The sequence below is a fragment of the Lissotriton vulgaris genome, chromosome 9 (assembly GCF_964263255.1).
Source record: "Lissotriton vulgaris chromosome 9, aLisVul1.2, whole genome shotgun sequence".
NCBI classification, from domain to species: Eukaryota; Metazoa; Chordata; class Amphibia; order Caudata; family Salamandridae; genus Lissotriton; species Lissotriton vulgaris.
In genome coordinates, this window is record NC_141697.1 from 871,720,392 (window position 1) to 871,740,907 (window position 20,516).

The 20,516-nt window shown below is 47.8% G+C and overlaps 1 protein-coding gene across 1 annotated transcript in view; it reads right to left on the reverse strand.

Annotated features, from left to right (window-relative positions):
* The window catches only part of LOC147692405 (olfactomedin-4-like), a 79,729-nt gene that overhangs the window by 29,691 nt on the left and 29,522 nt on the right, over positions 1-20,516 (reverse strand). Inside the window, exons 2-4 of the mRNA XM_086936782.1 lie at positions 15,467-15,619; positions 10,883-11,095; positions 5,483-5,633 (exon numbers count right to left, since the gene is read on the reverse strand). Of these exons, the coding sequence (XP_086792908.1) occupies positions 5,483-5,633; positions 10,883-11,095; positions 15,467-15,619 (517 nt within the window). The remainder of the gene's footprint in view (positions 1-5,482; positions 5,634-10,882; positions 11,096-15,466; positions 15,620-20,516) is intronic.

The following is a 20,516-nucleotide window of genomic DNA, read 5'->3' on the forward strand; positions in this document are numbered from 1 at the left end:
CTGCTGCTTGCCCATTAGGGTGCTGACCTCTAAATGGACTATCTCAAATGAGGGAACCTGCCCAGCCTGTAATAATAGCATAGAAGATATTGTGCATGTCCTGTTCTTCTGCTCGGCGTATAGCAAAATACGGAAATGCTGGTTGGCTCCACTGTGCAGAAACTTGGGACTTAGACAATGTGCACAGGCTTGTAGAGTTTTAACATATGATACCTCCCCTCCTATTGTTTTTGCTGTTTCCCGCTTCCTACATGGTATGTGGCGTAGAAGGACCACCTTTCTGATAAGGACCTAACTGGAGCAATCCCCCTTTCTTTCTTTTTTTTTTCTCTCCTTTTTTGATAACTTGCTGTTTAATAACTTTTTAACTGCAAGTATTTATGGATTTTATTATTGTGCTTGTATGTCTTTTATCTGCACTTTTATGGTCAATGACCGAAATAAAGTTATCACCCTGGTGTTCCAGCCATTGCCAGATGCGCAGAACCTCCTGACAATGGGGCCACAACCCCACCCGCCTTGTTTGTTGCAGTACCACATGGCGTGGTGTTGTCCATGAACACCTGCACTACACTTCCCCGGACAGAGGGAAGGAATGCCTTCAGTGCAAGTCGGATCTCCCGTAGCTCCAGAACGTTGATATGGAGCCAAGACTTCGCCAGAGACCAAAGGCCTCTGAACTCCTCCTCTCCATGTGGCCCCCCATCCCAGGAGGGACGCATCTGTCACCACTACGTGCTCCAGGTGGGGTAGGGAGAGGGATCTGCCGCTGACCCAATCGCGGTCCGTGAGCCACCACTGCAACTGACTCGCACTGCCCTCTGAGATCAGGACGTGGTCGGACAGGTTGCCCTGATGCTGTGCCCACTGAAACTTCAGGTACCACTGCAGATCTCGCATCTGCCACCTGGCGTGATGCACCAGAAGGATGCAGGAGGCCATCAGGCCCAGGAGTCGCTGCGCCAACCTGACCGAGACTCGGGATAAAGGCTGAAAGATCGGAATCAGAGCCTGAATATCCTCAACCCGCTGTTCGGGAGGATAAACCCAAAACCCCACCAAGTCCAGATCCGCTCTGATGAAAAAGAGCTTCTGAGAGGGGCACAGGTGCGACTTCCGCATGTTGATGGAGAACCCCAGCGAGTGCAAAAGGTCGGCCGTAGTCTGGAGGTGGGAGACGACTGTCTGGGGGCAGCCCGCCTTCAACAACCAATCGTCGAGATAGGGGAAGACTGAAACCCCTGATCTGCGCAGATGAGCTGCTACCACCGCCATCACTTTTGTGAACATCCGAGGGGCGCTGGTAAGGCCGAAGGGGAGCACGGTAAACTGAAAGTGCTCGTGGCCTACCGTGAACCGCAGGTAGCGCCGGTGGGCCGGCAGGACGCTGATGTGGAAATACGCGTCCTGCAAGTCCAACGCTACCATCCAGTCTCCAGGGTCCAGGGCAGCTAGTACCTGAGCCAATGTCAGCATCTTGAACTTCTCCTTCCGGAGGAAGCCGTTGATGCTCCGTAGGTCCAAGATAGGGCCTAGGCCTTCTTTGCCCTTCTTGGGTACAAGAAAGTAGTGAGAATAGCAACCATGTCCGACTTCTGGCCCAGGAACGCGCTTGATGGCCCCCTTGGCCAAGAGGACCATAACTTCCTCCTGCAGAAGTTTCAAGTGATCCCCCGACATGCGGTGGTACTGCGGTGTCATGGCTGGAGGGGTCGCCTCAAAGAGGAGAGAGTAGCCCCTTCGGACGATTTGCAGCACCCACCTGTCCGACGTGATGGTGCGCCAGTGGAGGAGGTGATGGCAAACCCTGCCCCCCACTGAAGTCGAATAGGCCTGAAAAGCCGGACTAGGAAAGGCTTAGAGGCAGATGCTGCGGGAGAGGATGTGGACTGACCTTGCTGTTGTCCCCCGGCACCGCCACGTCCGCGTTGAGACTGGTTATGCCGCCTGTGGCTGGCTGGACGTGTGGGGGCGCCCATTCCTTGGCCACAAAAGGGGCGGAAAGCGGAAGTTTGCTGGCATTGGCCTAGGCCCAAGGACTTGGCCCTAGCCCTGGAGTCCTTAAAAACGTTCCAGTGCACTATCCGCTTTGTCGCCAAAGAGGCGACAGCCATCGAAGGACATGTCCATGAGCGTGGCCTGGACATCTCCTGGAAAGTTGGCGGACCTCAGCCAGGCTTGGCGGCGAACCGCCACCGTCGTTGCAATCGCTCTAACCAGCGAGTCCGTGATGTCAAGTCCACATCTAGTTGAGTACCGTGCTGCAACCCGCCCTTCCGCCAGGGCGTGGGTGAGCCGTGTCCTGGCCTCCTCCGGACACTGTGGAAGCATGTCTGCAACCGTATCCCACAGAGAGTCGGTGTAATGGCCCAAAAGGCAGGGGGTGTTGACAGACCGCAGCCCCAAACTCAGAGAGGAGAACAGTTTCTTCCCAAACTGATCATACAGTTTAGATTCCCGATCCGGAGGAGCGATCGGGAATGCGGTCTGGGATGGAGAGGCCTGGATCACCAGGCTCTTGGGGGTGGGTGCAGTGACAGAAAGCTAGGGTCGCTCGGAGCCGGGCGGTGGCGTCGGGCCACGTTCAGATCCACAGGGAGGCCTGTGGAGGGCTTGGACCAGGTGCCCAGCAGAACGTCAGTGAGGGCTTCGTTAAACGGCAGTAGAGGTTCCGAGGAACTTGCCTGCGGTTTGAGCACCTCATTGAGGAGATTAGTCCTCACAGCCGCGACAAGGAGCTCAAGAGCCAAGGCCTTCACCGCCCTGTTCAACACCAAGCAGTAAGCAGCCCCCTCCTCCGAAGCCACGGAGGGAGGAGAAACAAATCCAGTGTCGGGCGAAGTGTCCAGACCACTGGCCTCCCTTAGCTCTTCTGCCCAGTCCTGACTCAACTGGCACTGCAGTGCCAGAGTGTCCTCAGATCCCTCCCAGTCCTCCTCGTCATCCATCTCCTGATAATCAGGTAAAAATTATGGAGCCGGGTTGTAGGTTAAGGCCTCACCCATCGGCATCGGAGACGGTGCCGAGCGGCGCTGGTTCGCGCTAGGGCTCCCAGTCGGACCCGCGGGGCACAAAGGTACCTCAGCAGGTTCCGACGGAGGGAAACGTGACCTCATGGCCGTGAAAAGCGCTGATCTCCTCCGGTGTTGCCTGCAGCCAAGGGACCAGCGGGTATGGAGCTGGACGTGGCACCTGCGGCTCCAACGGAGCCACATGGGCGGTGTCACCCGAACCCCCGGCCGCATTGAGCGAGCGTCGGGAAGAGCGATGACGCCTCTTCGACTTCTTTTTTGAATGCCTCGACTTCCCTGAGGACTTGGAGCCTGATGTGTGGTTGTGACTTGTCAAGCGGCGATGACTGCGTCTACGCGACCGGTCCCTCGACTTCCTCCTCGACTGGGACCTCGAGGGGCACGGAGCCGACTGCCGGATCTTGAGCAGCTTACGGGACCGCCCCCGTCTAGCCTTCGAGGTCAAGGCCCGGCAGTCGGGGCACAAATTGTCATCATGGTCGGCCCGGAGGCCATAAAGGCATCAATGGTGGGGGTCTGTCACCGACATCAGGCGTTGATAGTCCTCGCAAGGTTTAAAACAAGGCATCCCTATCGGCACCGGAAGTCGACTCGAAAGGTGATCAAAAGAGATCAAAAAGTTTGTCAAAATTGACTGGAATACTGCTCTTCCTGGATCTGCGCTTGCTGGAGTGGAAAAAAGAAGAACTGACGTCAGCGCGCGAGGGCGGCGTCTAAGTACTCCGACGACATCATCCCGGCGATCACAATGCCGATGTGGAGCCGCAGACGACGCCTAGCGACGCAATGGGATAGTGCTAACGAAAACTTTCCGGATCCAGTCTGACCCTGGGGATATTCTAAGTTAAGGAATCTAACACTAACCTGTTTCTTTCAGATGAAAATTATTTTGGAAAAATAGTGGTTTCTAGGGTAGCATTTTGCCACACTTTGCAGGAAATGGTCCGACCTTTGGGTGAAACTCTGCAGCTCATTGGACAGTAATTCTCTCCTGCTTGACCCCAGAAAACACTGAATAAGTATCTGAGAGGGGCAGTGCCTCTTAGATCTGCTGCTTGAAACTTAAGAGAATCAGAAGGGTCTGCGCTGAAGAGTTTGATGTGCATTTCCAAAGGCCTGCACTCTGAGGCCTGCACCTTTTGGCACCATCTGAAACTACAGCCCTGTGGATCAAACCTGCTTCAAAAAGACTAAAGAGTGGACTCCCTGAAAGCTACAGGTTAACAGAGCTCACCTGGAACATCACAATAAGAATCCCCAGCCTGGAATAATATCAGTGGATGTGTAAGGGTTTTGTTCAAGTGGATTGTGGGAATTAATGTCTCATACTATTCAAGGACCCTCTTGGAGATTCCAGAACCTTGGATTGCGTGTTGGATACTTTGGAACCCGCAAGAAGAACTTCAGGAACAAGTTCTAACATGACCCAGCCTGCTGGAGGGGGCTGCACAATACTGGGGAGAGATCCTCCAGAACAATTGCTAAAGGTGAATGTGTCCCTGTCAGAGGCAACACAATGACTAAAAGGGGCACTGTTGGTTTCTAAGCACTAGAAAGAGACTAATCTTTGAAAATTCATATCTCTGGCTCCCTACAGTGGATTGTTTTACATGTTGGTGTCATTTAAAAGATACAAATATTTCCTATTTTTATAAATTGGTAATTTTTATCTTGTGTTGTGTCTTAATTACTTACTGAATTTGTGTTTTTAAATGTTTTACATAACTGTCTTTGAAGTTAAGCCTGCCTGCTCACAGCCACTTTACCAAGGGTTGAGCATAGGAATAGTTTTCGAAGACCTATTCTGACCCCTATACTGTGTTAGTGGCCTTATTGCCAGTGGCAGACCTACATTTTTCCCTACAAATTATCCACTTTCCAACAAGCACACATCGAAAATACCGGAGACAGAAGCAAAAAGACGGGGGCAAACCACACCAAGAAGGGCAGGTCTGACAGAGAGTGCAAGCCCTCATCCAAGGGGCAGCTCCACCTATCCCTGGTGGCTAACGGGTGGCTCCCTGTTTGGGGATCACTCTCCTGTGGTGATCCCAAAAAGTGATCCACTGGGCAGAGTTACCACTGGAAAGCGGAGATACTCACCTTTCCAACAAAGAGAATTCATACTCGGGGTGGTTTACTGCCTTAAGCACTGATTCAATGAAAGTAAAACAAGCCTATCTGCTCGTTTTACTTTACCTTTTAGAATTAATGATGTCATTACAAATAAAGAAAACTTCCAGGCTGCTTGGGAAGCTCTTCCTGTCTTCCTGAGCAGTCCTAGCAGCAGAACAAAAAACCCTCTGATGCAAAGCACCAAAGGGGCCTTTCTAACTCTTCCCTGTGTTGGCCAATGGCTGACAGACACATTGGTGAGGGAGTGTGCTGACGACCACACTTAAGGGGTAGATAAATCTGTAGTAAGGTTGAAAAGCAGTCTCCCCACTCACCGTAGGTGGGAGGCGAAGGAGAGGCTTTCCCTTGGTTTGTCTCGCAGTCCTTGAGTCGCTTCTGCAGGGCAACTATTTCTCGCCGCACTGCTAGCACGTTGTTTTGGTCGTATGATTCCAGCTGATTCACCATCAAGGAAATGTTTTTTATCTGCAAGAAAGAAAAGAAAATGTAAATGCCATCACAGATACTGAAGCATTCAATTTGTGGTGGGGGGCCAATGGTGGAACCAATTTTTTCTATGTACTCATAAAATGTTTGCATTTAATTGATAAATGGATTTGTATTTATTAATAACACTTTCTACAAGACTGGCAATGCCCGCAAAGGATTTAATGGGCTCCAGAGAAAGAACAAGTAAAACTGTATTCATTTTATGATGAAATTGAATTTATATATGATTGGGTGATAAATGGAAGAGGTGGCTATAGGTGGCTATAGTGGGTGTGTACACACAACTTTGTGATTGGGCATCGCAGACTGCCATTTCACAAGGTGACCACTTGTAGCTTGTAAACATGAGTGGTGTGTTTGTTAGGTAAAGATAGGTATTCAAAATGAGTGCAAGGTTCAGTAGGTTATGGGGTGAGAACAGAGGTCGCATGCATTCCCCATGGGGAGTGTGCCAGAGACTGGCATGTACGAAACGGGCATTTCCAGGAAAATGAATTACCTTATATCTGAGTGGCAACCATGTCTAAACAGAGTGATATCTCATGTCAGGTGCAGTATTCAGCCTGTTGGTGCGGAATTAGGGCCGGGTTTTGAGTTTGAATGTCCGTGGGCTGCCAAACCCACCGTGACGGTCCGGCCATACTGCACCGGCGGTCCGGCCACCGGATTACAATTTGGGTGGATGGACCGCCCTGGGACTGCCGCAACCACCAGGGATAAGAGATCCCTGAGGGTGACGCTGCGGTCTTGAGGCCACAATAAGATTGGTGCCGCTCACCAGACCATGAAAATACTCGTAAACAAAGGTGAACATCAACAGTGTGAGATTTAAATCCGATTGCGTCTCCTGGTACTGGTCATGGGACAAGATGAGGCATAAAATAAGACTTGGAGCAACAACAAAGAGCAATTAGAGAGATAAAGCCACGTTTGTCCAATACAGGTCCTGGAAGAAGTGCTTCATGTCACATTTTCTGGATTTCCACATAATATAATTTCCCTTGCAATTAATCTAAGAGCAAATCATTGCGTAGTTAGTAGGTATAACCAGAATCTGATAGGCATCTGTTACATGTGGATTTATGATGGACACCTCTGGAACAGAGAGTAGATTTGCCCATAGTTAAGGCTGGAAGACATGTAGGCTTGAGGAGCATTCAGAAAGCTGTGATTGGAATTAATGGCTTTACTATACAGCAGGAGGGTATTGGTGGGAGATTACAATACTTTCATGGTGGAAGTAAAACAATAGATTTGGATAGAGTGTGATACTGAAGCATTGTCAGTTGTTGGATGTAGTGGAGGGGGTAGTTCACATAGGTAAGCATGGGTAGCTATTATATTTCTTTTATGTGTGTGTTTTGTAGCTCTTATAGAAACAAATGAGTTCAGAAGTTCAGTGTCAGTGGGGTGGTGTACAAGAACCATAGATGGAGAAACATTCATGATAAATAAGCTAAACAAGTATATCATATATAAAGTTTAATCTTATATCAAGCAATAACACTTGATTAAATATAGACATGCAAGCTAGGGTGCCATGGGGAGTTTGATTGGAAGAACTTTCAAGCCTGAAGAAGGTTGCAAAGAATTGATTGTGGGGCACATGCCTTAGGAAAGTTCTGAGTGGGTCAAAGAACCTGATCTTGGAATATAACAGAGTGGTTTTAAGATTTTCAGCAAGTTGTTGTTAGCTTATTATAATGACCAAATTGGTGCATATCATAGAATGGTCTGTGAGACATGGATGGTTGTTAGGACTGAGCACCACTGTACCTTTCCCACCACCAAACCTCTTAAACAATTGACTGCACACAGTGCTTACCTACTGCCCTGCACAGCCTGGTCACAGGGAAGAGTTGGGATCCAGAGACTGCAGCATTGTGAATGCGTACCTTGGAAACTGTAGCCATTATGGAGATGGCAATCCATACAACAGGGAGCTCCAACATATAGACACAATAGAAGGAGGTAGAAGCTTCTAGCAAGTAAACTCTGCCTATCTACTGAACCCACTCTGGGGGTGCCCCACCATCTCTCACAGGGACAAGCAGAGCACATGATAACAAATAGCTACCAGGGAAAGGCCTAGGAAAAGCACGACCACAGAGAGGTAGCATCGCAGTATCTCGTCCAGTACAAGATTAAAGTTGCTGAGCCTGCGTATGAGGTCCAGATGTGGTTCTGCTCTCCAGCCTTGACTGCTTAGATATTTAGGCTTTGCGCTGCCCTTGTCCCAGTTCCATCCTAACACTCCTTCCTTCATTAGGACATCATGTTTGGTTCTTGTTCTTCTCCACTTTATACCTCTCTCCTGACCAGTCCAACATTCTGGAAATGCAGGCATGCGCCCCGTTTTTTCAATAATATGGCGCACCCATGAGTTTCCCTAAGTACTGGAGCTAAATTTAGCTATCTAGGGGCAATGCAGGTCCCCTTGCATCATGGTGCAAGGGGCCTGCATTACAGGGAATGGTTGTTCATGTGCAAGAAGGCGCCCCTTCTTGCACATAAACAATCACTAATGGTGATTTGTAACTTCTATGTGTGTTGCAGAATGCAGCACATAAAAACCGCAAAAACTTTGCAGCCGATATAAAGGTTGCATTACTTAATGATTGTTCATGTGCAGGGAGGTGTCCCTTGATGGAGCAAGGTTTCGCATGTAAAGAGACTTGCTCAGACTCAACCCTCTCTAAATAACAAGTAATGTAATACTCAACATGTTTCGTTTACTATTAATTGCACCAAAAGACATTTCTAGTATCCAGGGGAAGCTTACCTATGTGCTTTTACTAACAGTAACTCGAATACATCAAAATGGAAGCCGCAACATGGGAATTTTGCTGCGCATGCATCTGTCACACTCACGTAACATGACATCTTCTCTGATTTTGGTGGGAAATCTTTGCTTCTGCGCACTAGTATTAAAGATGGCTACTCTATGTTTCACATGCTAATGCTTATGCTGCTGCGTATACTAAACATTGTTTGTTCTGCTTAATTTTTAACGCTATAGTTAAAATAAAGTAATGGGAATAGAGTAGAGATAAGTGGTATACAGTGCATTCATTTATTCTTTGTTCAAAAACTGTTCTTCTTTGACTTTGCTACTAGCTCGTGTTCGGGCCAATCAAGTAAAATGTAGCGCCATCTTGGGTCCCAAGAATGCGCTTGAACCAAAATCCAGAGAGTCCACAAGCAATGGCATTGAACGGGTGCCAGTGACAGTCTTGTCTGCGATTCTCCTGGGAACCCGACCTCATGAACCTTCAAGAGGATGTGAACTTGTTAAAATGTTTTAAAAATGTATTTACTATTAGAACATTCATTGTTGTGTGGAATAAAAATGCATGGGAAAATAAAATTATGGAAGGGAACGTTGATTTAAATATTTGAATTAAATGATCTCATAACTGGTATGGTGAGATGACCTCTCTTCGCCTTTTGATCAATAAAATTGAGGGAATACACAAATTTGAAACACTGGGGGGTGGTATATTGCTCTGGAAAATGGTATCTAAGGTAGGCTTAGCTAGTTAGATTGTTCGATTTGTCCGAATAGCTGACCTGTAACTGACCCAACGCACTCAATAGGCGATCGAGAGCAGAGGTGCTGTCATAGCACTCTGTCAGAAGAATCGATAACCCAATCAGTGTTCTGAGGGAGAAGGATTGATAACCCAATCGGGTCCAACTGTTAGTCGCAGAGAGGGGTGTGACACTGGCGTTGCACTTTAGCTGAGGGTACCAATCCTGACCTACATCTGACCTATCCTGATCCATTTAGGTCTGCACCTGTCTTGGTTCTGGTCTACACCTGTTTATCCTGTTGGCACCTGAACTTTCGGTAATCCTGTCCTTTATCCCAGCCTGTGGCCAGGTTTGGTCTGCACACCATTCTAGGTAAATATAATCTGTGTGGGTAAGTCATCGTACTGTTTTCCCTTTTCTTCCCTTCCTATGTTCAAATGCTTAAAGACAGTCTCATAAAATCTCTGCATATTTTTGCTTTGATCATTATCTTCCTAATTGAACGAGTTTTAATTGCAAATGTAAGGACTCTGACATTTAAGAATTTACATAGCTAAAGTGTTGAAACCTTTCCTGAGTTTGTGGTTATTTTATGCATGCAGTTGTTGTTTTCTTCCTATTATCCTAACACCCTTAATCCTTTAGGACTCTAGGTACCAGTGACAAGGATTGGTAAGTCAATTGGTATAGGTATAAATCCTGAAAAGGTTCATTAAAATCCTGATTAGCAAGGGCTACCTGTTCAAAGTGTGTATGTTTATGGACCCAGGTAAGTATGATAAACGAGCAGGTGACCTCGCGCTCTATCCCCCGTCCCTGCACGTAAACAATCACTAATGGCGAATTGCTATTTCTATGTATGCTGCAGCAGCACATGGAAACCGCAAAAATGAAGAAAAATTAATAACTTCTCCTCCTTGTGGCAGTTTAAGACTAGGTTTTCACCAGTCTAATTTTCGGGGCTGCCCCATATTTATGCTGGCCTTATAAATAGGGGCAGCTTCAAAAAGCAATGGGTGTTGCAGCGGAATGCCACCTGCATCACCCATTGCCCACCTTTTTCACACTAAGTGCTGCGTGAATAGGGGTATTATTTACACAGCAGCGTTAAGCCACGCTTAGTGGCTGAATGCCACCTTGTAAATAAGGTGAAGAGGTTATCGTTAAAAAAAGTGGCGTTCTGGTGGCGATTACCCCTTGTAAATATGCCCCTAAGTCGTGCTACATTTGCCTGATAACCAGCTCACATTAAGTCATTTTTATGGGACGTCATAATGAATTGTGTTTTAGAGTTTTAGTTGGTGTGATGTAATCTATGGTTTTAAGAGATTTTCAGCATGTTTTGAAGTTGCCACCAAGTTGATGCACAGGGTGACAGAGCCTAGAAAGAAAATCTCCCATTGGCTCTGTGTAAATACTTGCTTGTTGGAAAGAACCTTCCTCTTCCTCAGTCTTTGTGCTTTGGCCCTAAGTGTCCTCTAAGTTCCTCTCCACAAAGCCCACCTGTTCATTCTGCCCTCTAAGAACTGGTGGATGTCATACGAGTCCTCCTGCATGTAGGATGATTTCCAGTTTTCCAGTGAGATCGCCACCATTTATGATATGATACATAGTTGGAAGACTCCCAACTATGTATGGGAGAACACGGAAATTGTGCATTGAATGAAAAAAAGATGAAAAGCGCACAGTACCTCGGTGTAGAGTGTCTCCACAATGACGTTGCTGCCATCCATGGATGCCCTCAGCTGTGTCACAAGTGACTCCATCTCCCGCATTTCAGCCTTCAGCAACTCGAAGTCCAGCTCAGTGTATGAGACACCACCCAACTCCATCACCTCCACCCTGCGGGTCAAGTTCTGGAGCCGCTGCAGGTACAAGTTAAAGCTGCTCCGGTAGCTCTGTATCTATAGGTGCAAAAATATGGCTCAGGTCACAGAAAAGTGTGAGAAGACACAGTCGAGCGCATAGAAACCCTATTAATAATCACGAACTCGGAAAGTAGGTCACAAGAAGTATATAGTTCTTTGAATATTTACAGAGATCTGTATTTATTCTGTATACCCTTCACCCATGTTTTATTAATTGCCTTGCTGCTCATGGGGTGAACATGATATCTACTGTAAAATGCATCACCTCAAGCCTATTAAGCGGCAACACAGACAGAATGGCAACCGCATGAGCTGTTGTTCATTCTGATCATGACTGCCACAAATCAGCAATTAGATCATAGGGCCTGATTTAGAGTTTGAAAACAGGTACTCCTTCACAAATGTGACGGATATCCTGTCCACCTTATTACACGTGCATTATGTCCAGGACCATTGGAATTTTACAAGTCTATGGAGTTTTACCGCATATTATGGATTAGTCACATTTGCTACATAATTCATCATCTGCTGCATAAGCTTCAGATTTTAACCCCTTGCATGCGGCCGCGATTCTGCGCCAGTGCGGCAAAATCGCAAGTGGACGGGTTTATGACGGCTCCTAGCCCCCATCAGCACACAAGCGCTGTAGTGCATGACGGACGGGGGCCGTCATCAGCATGCAAGGGGTTAACATACAAATGTGTTTTGAGCCCAAACGGATCAAAATTTGCTAAAAACACAAAGGCAAATGGTACTAAGTTAGGGACGGCCCTTCACAAAGTTTGGCTGGTCACTTCTTGCTGTATCTGGGTGTACAGCTGTACTAATGAGTTGAAACCTTTACCCATGCAGTGTTAACTTGTAAAAATGAAAAAATAATGAAGTAAAACTATCTCAAAGTATGCTGCAATATGTTTCACAATCTGCCTTTTCTTGCTGCATAATATAATCAACCCTGCAGCATAATTTGGTCCTTTCCTGCCATATAATTCTAGTGACCCTGATTATATCCGAATACATTGTAACAAGGCAGATGGCAGGGAGTATATGTCTCCAAACTCTAAATCATGATCATAGCTTTAATTTCGACATCAATATCTTATGATAACCAGAAAGTAACCTGTGCCTGATACTTTAAGATATTGAAGGGTTTTTGAGTATTAATTAATTTTAAGGATGGGAGGGGTAACCTTTTTAATAAGCCAAAGTAACCTCTTGCTAATTTATAGCTGTTCTGCTCTAATATTTCACACCCTCCTCAAAACCTAACCTCTTAATCGAAGAGCTAAGCTCAGTCACACTAGAGACTTCTGAATTTTTCTTTGTTTCCTTAGTTCCACAAAAGGCAGTAAATAATACGGCCTTCTAGCATAGTGTAATAAACTTGCTACGCCCTTCTAGGACAGTGTAATAAACTTACAGGTTCATATAAAAGACACTTCTTTGAAACCTCTTCAGTATTTCCAGTTAGTCCAAGTGACTTCTGTGTGTGACATTCACTCCAGCCAATCATGTTGTAGAAGTAAGAAAGCAATACCAAAGGGAATGATGGACGGAGCGTTAGAGCAAATCAAACACTCACCCCCAGTCAAGTGATCTGGGTTTAATCCATCATCATTCTTTAGCTCACTCCACCACCCCAGTTCAGACATGGCCATATGCAAATCAGTTCTGACCCTTTGCCTCATGGGAACAGTCCAGCCCGAACTGCCAAGCCATGTCTTTCCCGAACCAGAAACAAGCATCCTGGGACCGGTTTCGGGTTCATAACCCTAATCAGCCAGGCTATCTTGAATCCAGTGGCAAAGTGAGCAAGGGACCCACGTCTGGGCATACCCTGCCAACTTAGGGCGAACAAAGCGATACCAAAGAGAATGATGGACGGAGCGTTAGAGCAAATCAAACACTTACCCCCAGTCAACTGATCTGGGTTTAATCCATCATCATTCTTTAGCTCACTCCACCACCCCAGTTCGGACATGGCCATATGCAAATCATTCTGACCCTGTCCTCATGGGAACAGTCCAGCCCTAACTGCCAAGCCATGTCTTCCCTGGACTGGAAATAAGCATCCTGGGACCAGTTTCGGGTTCATAACCCTGATCATCTAGGCTATCTTGAATCCAGTGGCAAAGTGAGCACGGAACCCATGTCTGGGCATACCCTGCCAATTTAGGGCGAACAAAGCGATACCACAGGGAAAGATGGATGGAGCGTTAGAGCAAATCAAACACGCACACCCAGTCAACTGATCTGGGTTTAATCCATCATCATTCTTTAGCTCACTCCACCACCCCAGTTTGGACATGGCCATATGCAAATCAGTCGGACCCTGTGCCTCATGGGAACAGTCCAGCCCAAACTGCCAAACCATGTCTTCCCCGGACCGGAAACAAGCATCCTGGGACTGGTTTCAGGTTCATAACGTTCATCAGCCAGGCTATCTTGAATCCAGTGGCAAAGTGAGCAAGGGACCCACATCTGGGCATGCCCTGCCAACTTAGGACGAACAAAACGATACCAAAGGGAATGATGGACGGAGCGTTAGATAAAATCAACTCTCACCCCCAGTCAACTGTTCTGGGTTTAACCCATCATCATTCTTTAACTCACACCACCACCTCAATTCGGACATGGCCATATGCAAATCAGTCTGAATCTGTGCCTCATGGGAACAGTCCAGCCCGAACTGCCAAGCCATGTCTTTCCTGGACCGGAAACAAGCATCCTAGGACCGGTTTTGGGTTCATCAGCCAGGCTATCTTGAATCCAGTGGCAAAGTGAGCAAGGGGCCCACGTCTGGGCATACCCTGCCAACTTAGGGCGAACAAAGCGATGCCAAAGGGAATGATGGACTCTTTGGTATCACTTTCTAGGAGTAAGAAATGAAATAGGTTGGCATTGCTGGAAGAGCCCGCTCTTCCCTGGTAGATCAAGAGGCTTAGCAACCATTATGCTTCAAAAAGGGATTTCACTTCTTTGCTTTTCTAATGTGATGCATGATTAAAACTGTTTATGAGTTTGAGTACAAGTAGGGGGAGTAAATAACATGAAGTTATGCTCATTTGACAGGCATTTTTACCCCAATGTTGAACTTAGGTGTGCAGATGACTCCGAATGTGGCCAAATGTGCTTCCTTTTTTTATTTGTGTATTGGCACAGCTGCCATGTGGCCCCTGGCATGTGTGGTAACATGAGCCAGATCCACCATTTTTAGCCGCTTTAAGTTTAGATTTCAGCCCTTGCAGTTTTACTTACACCATTGCAAATATTGACTTAAATATCCCCACATGTAAAATGCTTTTGGCCAAAGTCTCGGTCTGGCGGTAGGTATCATACATGGTATTGAGTCACTTTGGAGCTAAATACATGTGCATGATAGCTGGTAGTGTATGTCTTGTCCATGCTTATGAGTACTTCTATATGTTGTAAGTGTGCAAGTTTCTGAATCCGTGTTGGTCTTTGCATGAAAGCCTGTACCTTTATTGCTCTTTCCTTATACCTATATGTCTGTGTGCTTGTGTCAGTATGGGTTAGTGTCTGTTTACATGCACTGTATAAAAGCAAAAACCACTGTTCTCACCAACACTAGTACTTTTTCCCATTTATAAATACATGGTTTACATCTATATGGAAATAATATAATGTAGGTTTGCAATGATTATTTAAGAAAAAATGAATGCCAACTCATTCATACTAAACCAAATGAGACACCATGGGGCATATTTACAAGCGGATTGCGCTGCCGAAACATCACTTTTGCCGACATTCTGGTTGCACAATGCTCTGCTCCATATTTACAAAGTGAGGTTAAGCCACTTTGCATGACTTATCAACTCTTTGTAAATATGGTACCATTTCATGCAGACATCTGCGTGAAAGGGACGTGCAATGGCTGTTGCTGTGGGCGCTCCACCACACCACCCATTGCTTTTTGCAGAGGCCCCAGATTTACAAAGATCTGTAAATCTGAGTCAGCGCCAAAAACAAATGCCATTGCACTACTGTTTTTGCAAAGGGCAATTGATCCCTATACCCTGTTCTGTATAATGAATTTTATCAGGATCTCACAAAGGCTTAGGAACTCAAGAGGGTGGTGTTGAACGTATTGTTTTTATTTTGTATAATCATGGGTCAATGAATTGTATCTTAACTATTTCTTACTGTTTTTATGCACTTTTATGGTATTTTTTAAATGCCGAATAAAGATACATTGGATTGAATTGAATTGAGTCAGCGCCAAAAACAAATGCCATTCAAAAGCAGGCATTAGATTGGTGCAACAAGGGGAAATAGTTTTATGATAGTTTACTAAATATTGCAAATGGGGGGCAGCCATTTTATCTCAACCACTGACGTAGCAACACAAAGTCCACTACTGAAGAGTGACAGAGGCATTTTTCTCACCTCTGCGAGCTCCTGTTGGACGCTGACATTCAGATGGTAAGCAGTGAACTCCAGGGACTCCATTCGATGCATGGGGAAGGTGTTATCTGGGAGTATCACTTTGCAGAGGCAATTGCCGCTGTCATCTCCTGAACCGCTGAAATTCTGTCCAGCCTGCAGTAGAGAGAAGAAAATATAAACAGATGTCAAACATGTTGGCTCAGTTCAGGGGACCATTCCAAAGTCTGCTGGTTGCTGCTACAGGGGGTTAGGAATAACAGAAAAAAGCTTTGTCAAAGTGATATGGTTTTGGTTTGTGTTTTGTATTTGCATTTACCTGTCTGCTGGATTCCGGCCAGAACGCCCATTATTGCTTGCAGCCGGACTCCACTGCCGCCCACGCCTGGTACAGCTCTTTCCCACCGGTGCCACACAGGTGCGCAACACCCATTGGACTCACCGGGCTTCACCCCCCCCCTAAGTCGTGTTTGACAGCCCGGGTTGAGACAGACCCCGGGCACACACAGAGCCGCACCTGAACGTTTCACAGGACTTTAGAAGACCATTTGAATGTTAATTAGGCCTTGCAGTTGTTTCACCCCTTCTAAGAGCCCCTGCAGCTCCACTCTGCCTACTGATTAAAGGTTCAGCCCCCCCGAAATTTTTCCTTAGCCCCCCCCCCCGAAATTTGGCCCTAGTTGCGCCTCTGGTTTCACAAGGTGGGAGGACTACACCTCCTAGCAGCGCAAGCGGTGCGCACACCGCACCTGTAATCAGACGCGCCAGGAGGCGCATTAAAGGATACCAGGGCTCCCGCAGCGTGGAAGCTCTTTTGTATTTGCATTTACCTGTCTGCTGGATACCGGCCAGAACGCCCATTAGTGCTTGCAGCCAAACTCCACTGCCACCCAATCCTGCCATAGCTCTTTTCCACCGGTGCCACGGGGGGGGGGGGAGGTCTACATCTCCCAGCATACCAAGCGGCGCGCACACCGCACCTGTGATCAGACGCGCCAGAAGGCGCATTGAAAGGAGGCCAGGGCTTCCGAAAGCGGGATGTGCGCAGACATGCCCATCAGAGGCCGAGCTGGGACAGGCTATTAACAATCAAAGAACTTGTGGCGGCCAATGGACACTTGCCAAACTGATCCGAACTGAGTCATCAAGCTATTGGGTCTTGAACTGAGGCAGTTATCGTCCATCAAATATAACTAGAGTGCGTATGATTCTCTAGACCGTATTAGACTGTATCAATCAATCGATCAATCAATCAAAGCATTTGTATAGCGCGCTACTCACCCGTAGGGTCTCAAGGCGCTGGCGGAAGGGGGTCCGCTACCGCTCGAACAGCCAGGTCTTGAGTTGCTTCCTGAAGGAGAGGTGGTCTTGGGTTAGGCGGAGTTGGATGGGGAGGGAGTTCCACGTCTTGGCAGCCAAGTAGGAGAAGGATCTTCCTCCCACTGTGACTCTTCGGATGCGTGGGACCGCGGCGAGGGCGTGGCTGGTCGATCGTAGCTGGCGGGTGGGAGTGTAGAAGGTCAGGTGGTCGTTGAGGTATCTTGGGCCCTGGTTGTGGAGAGCTTTGTGTGCGTGGGTGAGGAGTCGGAACGTGATTCTCTTGTTGATGGAGAGCCAGTGCAGGTTTCTCAGGTGTTCGGAATTGTGGCTGTGTAGGGGGATGTCCAGGATGAGGCGTGCTGAGGCGTTCTGGATGCTTTGGAGTCTCTTCTGAAGTTTGGCTGTGGTTCCGGCATAGAGGGAGTTGCCGTAGTCCAGACGGCTGGTGACGGGGGCCTGGGTGACCGTCTTCCTGGTTTCGGTGGGGATCCACCGGAAGATCTTACATAGCATGCGGAGGATGTTGAAGCATGACGAGGAGACGGTGTTGACTTGTCTGGTCATGGAGAGGGAGGAGTCCAGGATGAAGCCCAGGTTACGTGCGTGGTCTGCCGGTTTGGGTGTGCTGCCCAGGGCAGGGGGCCACCAGGAGTCGTCCCAGACGGAGGGCGAAGATACCAGGATGAGGACTTCCGTCTTATCTGAGTTCAGTTTCAGGCGGCTGTTCATCATCCACTCGGCTACGTCTTTCATCCCTTCGTGTAGGTTGGTTCTGGCGGTGGCGGGGTCGTTGGTGAGGGAGAGGATCAGCTGGGTGTCATCGGCATAGGAGATGATGTTGAGGTTGTGTTGGCGTGCGATGGCCGCAAGGGGGCTCATGTAGATGTTGAACAGCGTGGGGCTGAGTGATGAATCTTGGGGTACGCCGCAGATGACTTCGGTGGCCTTGGATCTGAACGGGGGGAGGCGGACTCTCTGGGTTCTTCCGGCGAGGAAGGAGATGATCCACTCCAGTGCCTTTTCTTGGATCCCGATGTTGCTGAGGCGTTGTACTAGGGTGCGGTGGAAGACCGTGTCGAACGCCGCGGAGAGGTCCAGGAGGATGAGGGCCGCTGTTTCTCCGTTGTCGAGCAGGGATCTGATGTCGTCGGTGGCTGCGATGAGGGCGGTCTCGGTGCTGTGGTTGGCCCGGAAGTCAGACTGTGAGTGGTCGAGGGATCCATTCGTCTCGAGGAAGGCGGCCAGCTGTCTGTTGACAGTCTTCTCAATGACTTTGGCAGGAAAAGGAAGGAGTGAGATGGGTCGGTAGTTTTTGAGTTCGGTGGGGTCCGCTGATGGTTTCTTCAGTAGGGCGCTGAGTTCGGCATGCTTCCAGCTCTCTGGGAACGTGGTGGTGTCGAAGGAGACGTTGATGATGTCCTGCAGGTGAGGTGCGATGACGGAGTCGGCCTTGTTGAAGACGTGGTGAGGGCAGGGGTCGGTTGGAGATCCGGAGTGGATGGAGTTCATCGTGCGGATGGTGTCTTCTGTGTTGATCGGGGTCCAGGCGCGGATGGTGGTGGTGGGGGGCGTTGATGCAGTCGTAGGGTGCATCGGCTGTGTGATGAAACTGTTGTGTATGTCTGCGATCTTGTTGTGGAAGAACGAGGCAAGCGAGTTGCAGAGTTCTTGCGATGGGGTGATGTCGTTGTCTCCGGCGCTAGGGTTCGAGAGCTCTTTGACGATGTTGAAGAGTTCCTTGCTGTTGAGGGCGTTGTTGTCAAGTTGTTCCTTGAATGCGGTTTTCTTGGTGGTGTGGATAAGCTGGTGGTGTTTTCGAGTGGCGAGCTTGAGGGTGGTCATGTTGTCTGTAGTAGGGTCTCTGCGCCAGGCTTTCTCGAGGGCTCAGCAGTTCTTCTTGGAGCTCTTGAGTTCGTCGGTAAACCATGATGCTTTCTTGGTGCCGGGTCTGGCGGGGGGGGGTCTTCAGTGGGGCGTGGTCGTCTGCGCTGTTGTTGATCCTGTTGATCATGTTGTCTGTATTAGATCGTACTCTATTGCTTGTCTGGTTTGGGAGGAAAGTATGAGTAAGCGCAAAGGGCAGGGCGTTGTGGGAACACTGGACGCATTTCTATTAAGGGCAGAGTCAGCTTTAATCCATGAAATTGCCCTCTAACGGAGCGCCGACTATCATTAGAACCTGGCTGTCCCCCCTTGTCATGTGAGAACAAATTCCCCTTTTGAAAACATCAATGCCACGCCTAACTTTCCCTTACCGGAAGACCAGCACTCATCGGCATCTGATCCAGAGATCATTGACTTCAATGAAATATCCGATAGATCAACAAGACCGAAAGTAGGCACCAGGTGCCAGAAAGTTAAAATCAGTCAAGGGACAAACTCAGCGCCGCCATCTTAGAAAAGAAAGGCCCAGGACCCTACTAAGAAAGTGTTTCCCCCCTCAAAGGCTTTCGGACATAAACAAAAGACTACGGAGAGTGAGGTTAGTACAGGACACACTATGGCACTAAAGGACACTGCTCAAACAGCCCCTATTTTAAGCAAGGACATTGATAATGTGGAGTTCTGGAAAAAGTTAGAAACAGCAGTACCAGCCCTCTTGAAACCACTAATGGTCAAATTATCTACTCTAGAGGCGAGTGTAACAAGATTGGAAAACCGGATGGTGAGTCCTACCCAAGCCCCCCAAGCGACCTGTCAATGCAGTACAAAGGCTGCATTACCAAGTAGTTCCCTGGGTCTGAATCACGATGAGCCTAGACACCCGGGGAATGGGGCCGCTCCCCTGCAGTACCAACAAGACCCCTTGCACAAAACCAACGCTCTGGCTGAGCATGGGCCACTCCACCCAAGAGAACCACTTTCCACCAACAAGCAACCACAGCTTGTACAGGGTCTGAATAGAGGTAGCGAGCGGTTGTTAAATATACAAAAAGAGATCCTCCCCATCAGGGATAATTATAAAGAGGGATCTCAGACTCTAAGTGACTCAAACCACCAGAATTTAACTAGAGGTAACTCGGCTGGTTGTAGAAATTTGCATCTATCTCCCGAAGTAACCCCATACACAGTCGTACTGGCCAACAATCCTCACCTGTCATCGCCAGAGTTGGAACATTGGTTGACACTTAGGAATAAGTCCTTACATCTACCCAGTGCTAGAATAGGTATTACAAACCCGCTATTCGCAGAGTTTAAGATAGCTCGGCGGATTGGTTGGATAGGTAATTCCGAAAAGACCTTAGCTGGAGACTGTATAGTCTTAACATACAGGACTCCGGCTCTGGTTGAAACTATACTAGGTAAGGGGGAAGATTGGCCAGCCAGTATAATGGGGATAAACATCTTACCCCAAGGCTTTTTCTATAAACCATATAGATTTCCACAGTATGCCAGAGGAAGATAGATCAACTTGGTTAAAGCAATTTAGGTATGCTATTCCAGTCAGCAATCGTTATGACATCTTTAACACTCTAGAGGATATCGACTGACTGGCATCACATAGTAGCTACCAGAACCAGGATGAGGGCCTATATAGATCATGTGATGATGTAATTCCCCTCAAAGGCAGCTCCCTAAATTCGGAGGAACTAGTGCCTAGACGATCGCCTGCTATATCAGAGCTGAAACATTGTGAGAGAACATATAGTATCAGCAGCTAAGCATATTAATGGTTTTAAAACACTTCATACATCTGCATAGAAATGACCACGTGGTAGAGCAAAGGCAGGGC